This window comes from Phoca vitulina, unplaced genomic scaffold (genome assembly GCF_004348235.1).
Source record: "Phoca vitulina isolate PV1807 unplaced genomic scaffold, GSC_HSeal_1.0 scaffold36, whole genome shotgun sequence".
Taxonomy (NCBI): domain Eukaryota; kingdom Metazoa; phylum Chordata; class Mammalia; order Carnivora; family Phocidae; genus Phoca; species Phoca vitulina.
In genome coordinates this window covers 11,654,079-11,665,978 of record NW_022589739.1, presented here as the reverse complement: position 1 = coordinate 11,665,978, position 11,900 = coordinate 11,654,079, and the positions used below count along the sequence as shown (strand labels likewise).

Genomic DNA, 11,900 nt, shown 5'->3' with positions numbered 1-11,900 from the left:
CGATTTCCCCCCCTTCATTCTTCCCCTCCTGCTACATTCTTCTTCTTTTTTTCTTTCTTAACATATATTGCATTATTTGTTTCAGAGGTACAGATCTGAGATTCAACAGTCTTGCACAATTCACAGCGTCAAAGCTCATAGTCTTAACAACCATACAATACTGCCTCAGAAAGAGTTTGTTTTTTGGACTGCTTGAGAGAGAGATAGGTGATTCCTTTCTTTAAGACTTTAGAATTATGAATCTGGATCACAAAAGACAATTCAAAGCTTGCTAAACAGATTTAGGAATCAGTAGTTTATGCATAACAAATGGATTTATTGAAAGGGACAAGATGACCAGGGTAGAGGGTATAGAACAAGAGGAGAACTAAGGATAAAATTCTGAGAGCATTATTATCTAAAAGTATGCTTAAGGGTCAAGGAGAGGAGGCTGAAGATCCAGAAAGGAGACCAAGAACTGGTGATCAGAGCGAGATTAGGAGCAGCAGGAGGAGGAGCGAGAAATTTTTAAGAAGGAGGGAACTCCTCACAGTGTCATAGGTTACAGAGAGGTCAGTACAGGAGATTTAAAACATTGATGACTTTGGCTTCTTTGCCTGAAATTCTAGGTTAAATATGGCTCCTTATACCTTCTCCCTCCAGCAGTTTGAATTAAACTCTCACTCTCTGCTCTAAATCTTGTGCTCCCAATGTTTTGCTCTCTGCCTGGTCTGAGGGAACCCGTGTAGTAGCTCAATGGTGGTACAAAGATTACTGACACATCCTGAGCCCAGTGAATGGTGGAAGTCCTTTCTGATGCTGGCCATGAGCTCTTCTTCACACTCAACTGCTTTCTGGCAACTTGTCTTAGTATTTCACTTGTTTTCAAGATTGACTTTAGAGGTGGGATTAATAATTAGAACTGGGCCTTGAGTTACAAATGGTGGTTAGGTTGAGTTTAGAATAGAATCAGAGTTTGGATAGGCAATGAAGTTAGAGTTTGGGTCAGAGAATAGGACATCAGGGTGGAGGGAAAAAAGCATGGTATTGGGATCCTGGAGGATCTGACAATGGCTTGTTTTTGTATTCCAGCCTCAACCTGCCTGGCACTGGTTGAGGCTCAGCATCTTCACTATGGTGGACCCCAATAGCAATGAATCCAGTGCCACATATTTTATTTTAATAGGCCTTCCAGGCTTGGAAGAAGCTCAGTTCTGGTTGGCCCCTGTACCTTATTGCTGTGCTAGGTAACCTGACAATCATCTACATTGTGTGGACTGAGCACAGCCTACATGAACCCATGTATATTTTTCTTTGCATGCTTTCTGGCCTTGACATCCTTATCTCCACTTCATCTGTGCCCAAAATGATGGCCATCTTCTGGTTCAATTCCACTATCATCCAATTTGATGCTTGTCTGCTACAGATGTTTGCCATCCACTCCTTATCTGGCATGGAGTCCACGGTACTGCTGGCCATGGCCTTTGACCGCTATGTGGCCATTTGCCACCCATTACGCCATGCCACTGTGCTAATGTTGCCTCGTGTTACCAAGATTGGCCTGGCTGCTGTGGTACGGGGTACTGCACTTATGGCACCCCTGCCTATCTTCATCAAATGGCTGCCTTTCTGCCACTCCAACATTCTTTCCCATTCCTACTGCCTACACCAAGATGTCATGAAGCTGGCTTGTGCTGACATCCGAGTCAATATCATCTATGGCCTCATTGTCATCATTTCTGCCATTGGCCTGGACTCACTTCTCATCTCCTTGTCATATCTGCTTATCCTCAAGACTGTGTTGGGCTTGACACGTGAAGCCCAAGCAAAGGCATTTGGTACTTGTGTCTCTCATGTATGTGCTGTTTTCATATTTTATGTACCTTTCATTGGATTATCTATGGTGCACCGTTTTGGCAAGCGGCATGACTCCCTCTTACCCATCATCATGGCCAACATCTACCTGCTTGTTCCTCCTGTGCTCAACCCTATTGTTTACGGAGTCAAGACAAAGGAGATCCGGCAGCGAATACTTCGTCTTTTCCATGTGACTACCCATACTTCAGATCCCTAGATGTCAGTGAAAACTTCCCTTTTACTCAAAGTTTTTCAATTCAGATTTTAATGTCAACATTTTGGAAGACAGTATTAGGGAAAAAAAATCTTCACTAGTAGAAACACAACTGATTCTTTAAACATGAAACTGGTTGGAGAATCTCTATAGGATAGGGGTAGACCCATATACTACTGATCCCCATTTTAAAATATTTTCCCTTTATAATTCTCTCTGTATAATTATTAGAACCATGAGGTTGTTGTGGCTGGAGGGTTATTCCTTCCCATTTAACCATGTAGTCCAAATCTCTAATTGCTTGCACTGATAGTCCATAGCATTCTGAGATGAGACTGGCACATCTAAGGGATCTTGATGAAAGGGTTAAGCATGGCAAAGTAAAATAAACACAAGAGTGCAGTACAATCAGATAATCTGGCTTAAAACTGTGATTTCCTCTTCAGAATCCCCAACTGTTTTGGATCCCAGGAAAAGAGATATACCTGGATTTCCTTCTTCAAAATAATCTCCATAGAGAATAAATCATTTCTGTTCTTCTGGGTACCAGCCCTTAAGAGGAGGATTAGAAGTAGAACCTTGAAAAGACTATAGTTACCTACATTAATGAGAGAGAACATATTCTGTTTTGAGAGTTTTCACAGCTCATGGACACTTTTCCTTAATTTTCTTATCAACCTTTTGATCTGGGCAGGAATATGATTAGTATCACTATTATTCCAATGGGGAAATTGATGTTAATGGGGATCAGTGAATTATATGAGGTCACAAAAAATTGTCTTTTGATGCCAATCCCATATTGTGGGGAGGGTCTGTTAGAGAAACCCGTGAGTTAGCTATACATTTCCAGAGTCTTGCATTTTTTAGGGGAGGTATTTAATTTCCTCCTCACTCACTTAGTATTGCATATAGGAATTTCCTGTTAATGTTGCTGATGGCTTTAATCTCAATAGTTCCGGGTTCATTTGCCACCATACTTGGGTAGTAGCAGCAGAAGTGTGTTTGGGTCATTCCCAAAAAGTGGCTAGTTTGGAAAATATTGTGGTTAGCAGTGGAGGCACTCACTGGATACCTGGAGAGACACTTTATGGAGAAATGCAGCTGAGAACACCTAGAAGCTCATGTCAGAAATGGCAGGTCTCTCACAGACCAGGAATCAAGAGCTGAGCAAGGCCAGTGGCCCATGTGGCTAGCCAGAAAGCAAGGTTAAAGCAAGCATGGCTTCAAAGAAACTGAGTAGCTCATATAGGTGGACACCACATATCCCCTAGGCTCTGAATGGCCCTGCAGGGGAAGCCCATAGCATTAGTGCTTGTAAAATAAGACCGTGGGAGAGGCCAATAAAGACTACACCCCTCCTAGCTGTACTTAGCATGAATATGGTCCCAGACGTCTACCTAAGAGCCTCACAAGGTAGACACAACAATTCTAGAAGGAAGAAGAATGGGAAGGAGAGGGTGTGGGCTCTACAGGAGTGCAGTGGGAATAGACAGGGCAGAAATGAGACCACCACCCATGGGGGGGGGAGTCAGACCCAAAGAGAGGTACGTGAGTGTGAGAAGCAGATAGTGTAGTAGAAAGCATGGCACAGTGCCAGCCAGAATTTCCTGGCTATAGCTAACAGACTGCTTGGTAGAGAGGGTATGGAGAGAGCACATCGGATTTCTTGGATTGGAATCCAGAGGATGAGAATTGTGAGCAGTGTGGAATCTGATATGTTCAGGTGAGTGGTGGCCAACAGAACTAGGAACATAAACTAGAGTCAGTGCAGGCTTTGGTCATTTTGGATGGAGGAACAGCCTCTTACCCAGTAGTACCCTGACATAGGGATTGAGAGAAAGAGAGAATGAGAGAGAGAGAAAGAGAAGAGACAGATGTTGGTTCTTAGTGGGAAAGCAGTATATGATCACTGTAAACAAACTTGTATACTCTCAAAATATAAAAGAAAAATATAATAAATTCCAGTAAACTTGTCACATTAAAAGATAAACATTTTTTTTTTTATTATTATGTTAGTCCCATACAGTACATAATTGTTAACATTTTGGTGTTTATTTGTCCAGATTTTTTTTTTAAGTAGGCTCCATGCCCAGTGTGGAGCCCAATGGGGGGCCTGAACCCACAACCCCGAGATCAAGACCTGAGCTGAAATCAAGAGTTGGACACTTAACCAACTGAGCCACTGAGGAGCCCCTCTCCAGATTTTTTTATAAGCGTTTGTATGCATGCTTCTGTATGGGCATATGATGAATGTGTGTATCTGTTTTATATTTGAAAAATATATTTGAAAGCCTATTAGAGACATGGATAATAAACAGATGAATCAGACCCATTTTAAAATTTTTTCTAAAGATGCAGCGATTATCCTAGATTTTAGAAGGGATTCCAAGTCTGTGATAGTTAATATGCTCAGGATAAGTTTCATGGATTTGATCTTAAGTGACTTAACCATTTTATGAGTATAAACACACACACACACCACCACCACCACCACCACCACCCCTACAACCACCTTCCTTATGTAATTTCTTAATAAATACTAAATGCCAGATATAGAGACAAACTATAGCAGGACTCTTTTGACTTCTAGATCAGATTTCTGGTCACTTATTTCATGAATACTGTCTGGGTCACCTGGAAGGGCCTGAAGTTAAGGACTAGAAGGAGAAGGATGAGAGGCTGCCTCTTTTAGGAGATTTGGCTAGAAGTTAGGGTATGTTCTGGACAAAGACCTTCATCATGTGCCTTTCACATGGGTATCCTTTTACCTTCCTCATTTCCTTTGTTTGGACATTGCTGTCTCTGTCCCTACCATCTAAGCCACTTGGATCTTTGTTGGGTCCTGGAGTAGTCTGAATAATATTAAATCTCAGTCTATAAGTGACTCATTTTTTATGTCTATTTAGAAATGTTTCATAAACATGCCTTGTGTTCTCCATTCTGACTACTAGTGCTCTAGTCCAGCTACTCACCTCCTGCTTGGAGGATTGCTATACCTCCACATTTGTCTCCTTGCCTTGAACATCGTTTGCACTAGTCCTAAATCCCATGTAGTTTGCAGAAGTTTTTTCAAACACAATTCCGATTATCTTGCTCCCCTACTTAAAATCTGCTGAGGGTCTTTTATTGCCTGCCATATAGCATTACTTCTTAGAATGACAATAGGCCATTCTTTTTCACTTTTATACCTGTTCCCATCTTATTTTTTCAGTGTACTATCTCTAATTTTTCCACATAGTGTGTTTTTCAGCTACTTTATAGTACTTGCTCTCAATGGTTTCATGCACTTTTAAATCCGTTTCACTCTGTTTCCTTTGAATTGACTTTTGCCATTTTTTTCTTTTTAGTAACACCTTATAAAATGAAGCTCTTTATCATTTGTCAGGCCAAAAGAAACATTTTCTTTTCAGTGTCCCCAGACCTTTTGGCTCATACTTTAAAACAGGACCATTTATAGTTCAGAAAAGTTTGGGTGAGACTTCTGAGTCATATATGTTCAAGTTAAAAAATATCCTGTGTTACTCCTTTAATTAAGTTGATAAGACTCCCTTGGGTACGATGGACATACATGTGTAGGGTTAACCCTTCCACTGTCTTGCCTTTAAGATAGACAGACCTGAATTTGGGAAAAGACCATATTAAACCATTGGTTTACGATTTCAGAGTTGATGTATATTGTTTATCTCTTAAGGTACAGTAGTCCTCCCTTATCCACAGGGAATACATTCCAAGACCCTCATTGGATGCCTGAAACTGCAGATAATATCAAACCCTATATATACTCTACTATATTTTTCCTATATATACATACCTATGATATAGCTTGAGTTATAAGTTAGGTACAGTATGAGGTTAGCAACATAACTAATAATAATACAGAACAATTACAATATACCATAATAAAAGTTATGTGAATGTGGTGTCTCTTTCTCAAAATATCTTATTGTACTGTACTCACCTTCCTTCTTGTGATGATGTGAGATTATAAAATCCCTACAGGATAGGATGAAGTGAGGTGACTGATGTATGCATTGCAATGTAGCATTAGGCAACTATTGACTTTCTGATGACGTGTCAGAAGGAGGTTCATCTGCTTCCCAGTGCAGCTGACTGTGGGTAACTGAAGCTGTGGAAAGTGAAACTGTGGGTAAGGGGGGGTTACTGTATTCTCAGAACAACTTCTTATCCATTCCCATCACATCTCAAAGCTTTCTTTATGTTAAACTTGATCCAAAGGGAATGAAGCTGATGCAGAATCAGATTATAGTTTGCCTTTTCTACTCCTAAGGAAGCTTAACAGGGATACAGGGCTTTTAATTCTAAGAAAGTTAAAGAATGGGGGGATGGAGAATCTGGATATCTGAAATGGAGACTTAGAAGAGGATTCAATTGTTGGTGTTTGACTTCACCATGAAAACTGCCAGGCAACACTTCATCATGGAAACTGGTAGTTAAAGGAGTCTCTTGGAAAAATGGACATTCCTGAGAGAGGTTACAGGAAGAGTCAGTGCTGAGGCAGGTGGCACCATATCATCACCATGTCATGAGCCAGCATCACCTAATTAACACATTTATGTATTCTCTTATTCAACGTAAAGTAAGAACTATTTGGGGGAGCTAAACAAATAGAGAAGAATAAGACAGAGAACCTCACCTTAGGGAACTTTCATTTACTACATATTCTCTCAGCAATAACCATGTGAGCTTGCTCCTTGACCCCAAAGTATACTTTCTTTATAATGTCTGTCACTTAGAACAGAGTTGGGGTGGATGAGAGAAAGTCCACTTTAGACCAGAAGTCCCAGGGTAGTTTACATAGGAAGTAGAGCTGCTCTTTTTCCAGGGTCTTCTTCCCAGACATGTCCAGAGCCCTGACTTACTTCTAAACCCATTTCCTCCTCCTCCTTCTCTTATTCTTCCTTTTCATCTTTTTCACCACCATGATTGACAGGAAATCTGTTCCCTACCTTCATTTTTAAGCTGTTCTCATGAGTTATTGTTCTGTATTAAAATATAGACATATAAATGTAGGGAGAAGCCACACTTTCAAAGGTAGGGAGTGTGGAATTTTGAAGGTAAAAATTGCTTCTAGTGAAAATCACCCAGAAAAAGAATCTTTAGAAAAGGGGGTGATAGGAAGGAAGATTCCAAGGAGTGAAAGATGTATCACCCTTTCTTGATCCAGACTTAAGATGTTTTAGGTCTTCCAAGAAATTTTCCATCTCATCTAAGTTGTGAAATTTCTTGGCATAGTATTTTCTTATAATCTTTTTAATATCTGCGAGGTCACCACTCTCATTCCTGGTATTGATAATTTGTGTCTTTTCTGTTCAGTTTGCCAGGAGGCTTATCAATCTTAATGCTTTTCTTAATGAAATAGATTTTGGTTTCATTGATTTTCATTATTGTTTTCCTTTTTCTGTTTTGTTGATTTTCTCTCTTATTATTTTCTTTCTTCTGCTTATATTGGTTTTAATTTTCTCTTCTTTTTCTAGGTTCTTAAGGTGGAAGCTGAGGTTACTGGGGTCTTTTTTCTTATACAGGTCCTGTAGTGCTATACATTTCCTTCTAACTACTTGCATCTCACAAATTCGATATGTTTCATTTTCATTCAGTTCAAAATAATTAGTGATTCCCCTTTGCATTTTTGCTTTGACCTGTAGTTATTGTAGATTCTGATTCAGGAGGCCTGGCATAGGGGCTTAGCAAGCTATAAATTTAAAAAGCCTCCATAAATAATTCTGATAGTTAGCAAGGTTTGGGAGCCATTTGGATGTCTTCAAGGGAATTCAGGCTCAGAGTGTCCATAATCAAGCTCATGATATTCTTTACCCAACTAAATTTCTCTATTCATGTTTCATATTTCAGTTAATGATACCACCATTTACCCTGAAGTGTCCCAAATTAGCAGTCATCCTTGGCCTTTCCTTTTTCTTTTCTTAGCCTTCATATTTGATCCAAAATCAAGTTATGTAATTTCTACTTATATAAGTTTAAATCCATCTCTTTCTCTTTATTTCCACACACCTCGTCCAAGTTTCCACAAAATCTCAACTATTTCAGTGGCCTTCTAACTGATAAATTTGCATGCCTGATAGCTTTAATTTAATCTGTTCTCTACAACACAATATAAAATGCTGTTTTAAAAATAAATGTGATTGTGTCAAAACAACCCTCATGCATGATTAACACATTAATTATTTTCCATATTTCTCATTGGTTCTCATTTATGTTTTCATACTTGTCTTGAACCATAGGTTCTTTGCTCTTTGACTTCCAGTCACACCACTTTTCATTCCATTCCTTTACTGTACCATGCTTCCCCTTCTACAAGCTCTTTGGAGACAAGGCTTTCTTTGCCTAATATACCTTTCCCTAAACACTCTCCTTTTTCTTAGTTAATTTCTCTTCAAAATTTGGACATCCTCATAATTATCATTTTTTGAGAAAAGCCATTCCTAATCCTTTGAACAGGCCAGATACCCTGATTGTGTACTTTCATAGAAACATCCATTAATTAATCCATTTATTTAGTCACTGTGGTAGGCAGAATTCTAAACACCCCACGGAAATATCCTGTTCTAGTTCCCCAAACCTTTGAATATGTGAAATATCACTTATGGGATTGTGTTATATGGCATAGCTGACCTTAAGATAGGTGGGCTTGAGCCCATATGAGTCTTTAGAAGAAGAGACATTTCTGCAACTAGCTGGTGACAGAAGAAGTCAGACATATTCAAAGCATGAGAAGGATGTGATGCATTGTTGCTGGCTTGGTGATGAAAGGGGTCATGTGAGCAGCTTTAAGGAGCTGAGGAAGGCCAATAGACAACAGTTGCACAACCTAAAGGAACTGGCTTCTGCCAACAGGCCAAATGAATATGGAAACAGATTCTTCTCCAGGGCTTCAAGATAAGAACCCAAGTGGCTAACACCTTCATTTTGGCTTTATGAGACCCCCGTTTAGAGAACCTTGCAAAGCCCATCCATATCTCTGACCTGCAGAATGTTAAGTAATAAATGGATGTTGTTTTAAGATGCTAATTTTTTAAATACTTTTTTGCAGCAATGGAAAACTAATACAGTCATTGAATACATTTTTAGTGCTATTAACATTAAGTGCTATTAAAATGAGTGCAGATCTTGCCTTGAGAATGCAATGCAGAACAAAGGTGGCTCAGACTCTTCTTTCATTGAACTTATAGTCTACTAGGGGAGGAGGAGCCTAAATGTCCTTAATGTCATTGCAAATTTGCATTTATTTGGGTACATATTTAGTCTAGTTCCAAAAACCTTTGAATATGGTAAAATGCCACTCCTATGATTGTGTTATGTTAGATGGCACAGTTGAGTTTAAGATAGGGAATTTATATCCAGATGAGCTTGAGATAATTACAAGAGCCTTTAAAAGAAGAGACATTTCTGTGGCTGGTGACAGAAGAAGTCAGATATTTAATTGATGTGTATTCCTTCCATAAAAAAAAAAATAAAACCAGCATATTGGACCTACCTGGGTGCCATAGAGCAAAAAAAACACAAAAAACAAAAAACAAAAAAACCCACAACATTATATTGTGCATTTTCAGAGGTTTCATTTGAATTAGAATTTTAGGTAGTTATTTACTTGTGTCAATTTGGAGATTTTGATTTTAAAGTTTTACTATCCTCTGGCTTCTGTTGTTGCTGATGAGAATTCTGATGTTAATAATTTTCTGTATTTTGTAGATGATGTATCTTTTCTTTCTGAAAATTCAATGAAATTCTATAATAAAATATAAAAAAAAATCAAGTTTGATTTTGGTACCTTTGTATTCTCATTACCTAGCAGAGTTCCTGGCACATAGGGGTCACTAAAGAAAAAAAAAACTTTTTGTTAAAACGTAAAAGGTAAAATGCTCCCAAGTTAGATAGCTGATTAGTATAGACACAGGTTTGACAGATTTTGAGTAAGGTTTGTTTCCTGACTCTAAATTTTGTGTTCTTAACCACTATAACACATGAGTCTACTTACCCAGTGCAGACACCATATACTAAGATCTTGTAATATTGAACCTCATACTTTTGGGAGAAATAGGGGGGTGGTTAAGAAGAAAGACACACATCTCCTTTCAGCTTCACTTTGTAAGGTACACTTGAGGTGTGCAAGGATGGCTCAGTCAGTTCAGTGTCTCACTTGTGATTTTAGCTCAGGTCATGATCTCAGGTCCTGGGGTCAAGCCCCTCATTGGGCTCCGTGCTCAGTGGGGAGTCTGCTTGGATTCTCTCCATCTCCCTGTCCCTCTGCCCCTCCTTCACTCATGTGTGTTCTCTCTCTAAAATAGATAAATCTTAAAAAAAAAAAAAAGATAAATCTTGAAAAAAAAGAAGGTATACTCAAACAGAAATATATTAACAAATCTTAGTAATGTAATTTTTTTTTCCTACAAAAACTCTGTATGGAGCCAAAGTATTTCACTGAGGTGTGAAGGGCATAAATTCTGGGAAAATGGCCCGGGAGATCCTGTATGGTGAAAAAGTAGGAAAGCCTCACTAGGTGAGGGACTTTAGTTTAATCAGTTGGTTTGCACTGCATATCTCCAGGTCAGCTATCCAAGCTCAACTGGAAACCTTTTCACAGACTTTGCAATTATTTTTATGTATTCTTTTCTCTGAAAGACCAGAGTAAACATTTCCAAATTATCTCGTAATTAATTAATCTATTGCCCTTTTCCCCATTCAAATTCATATATACATTCAAAAGAATTATTAAGCAGCTATTATTCCACAGACACCACTAGAAACTGAGTATATTTTGGCACCCTTGCTTGGGGTTTACAGTCTAGTCAAGGGACAGACTATTGCATATGTACATATATTGCATAGGAGACAAGCACAGTCCAGTGAATAATGTAGAAAAGAAAATTGGACAGGATTTTCTGAGAAATTAACTTCTACTTGACTAATGAGAAGCGAAGGTAGAAATGATACATAGATAAGGGGATGGGGGGAGATGAGAACATTACAGGCAGAGTAAATGGTGTCTGAGAAGACCCTGAGACCAGATAAGAGCTTAAGCTGATAGTCTTTTTGGCTCCAGTCTTGCTTATATGTCAACACACTTCTAACCTGCAATTCATACTCCTCACTTATTTTATAGTAAAAAATATTTAATAAATGATTCATACGTTTTTGGACAAACCAATCTACTCAGTATAGTATGTGTAGTTCTGTACAACTGTGTACAATTTGTACAACCTTTCTGGCTTCATCCTGTACCACTCCCTCTTCAAACTCTATGCCACAGTCACACTTGTATAGATATAACAAGTGGTAGAGGGGTAAAGAAGTTCAGGAATGCTTATCTTTTCACAAAACATTTACTTCTTCGAAACATGGAGTCTTTTTTTTCATGTTGCTCTTTCTTCCTGGGTTTTTCTCTTTTTCACTGAATTCCTACTTTGCCTAGAAAAACCCTATACATTTTTCAAGATGAAATTAAAAGCATTCTCTCCTTTGTTGAGGTTTGTCTGATCTTCCCAGGCAAATTCTGGCAACTACTAATTTGCAGTTCCTCTAGTAATCTCTTGCACAGAACTTTATTATGGTACTTGTATTCTGCCTTTGTCCTGATACAAGATTGTGTTTGTGGAGAGAAAGGATCATGTTTAATATATTTTTCAGTCTTTAATCCTCAGCACTGTTTCCAGTACAAAGTAAATGGTGACTGTAAATTTGCAACATGAATAATCCTGATGGTCTTCCCACTAGCCTTGGCTAGGAGTTTTCAGTGCTTGCTGAGGGTAGCAGTTTCCTGCAAGGAACAGGAAGTTTCTTTTATGGTACCCAGACCCTGTTATATTTCATAGTTTCA

At 38.7% G+C, this 11,900-nt stretch overlaps 1 protein-coding gene across 1 annotated transcript; it reads left to right on the top strand.

Annotated features, from left to right (window-relative positions):
* The first annotated feature begins 1,113 nt into the window (after window positions 1–1,113).
* Window positions 1,114–2,053, top strand: LOC116646574 (olfactory receptor 51E1-like). The gene is given in 2 exon segments (XM_032427414.1): window positions 1,114–1,202; window positions 1,204–2,053. Coding segments are annotated over 2 exon segments (939 nt in total).
* The last annotated feature ends 9,847 nt before the right edge of the window (window positions 2,054–11,900 follow it).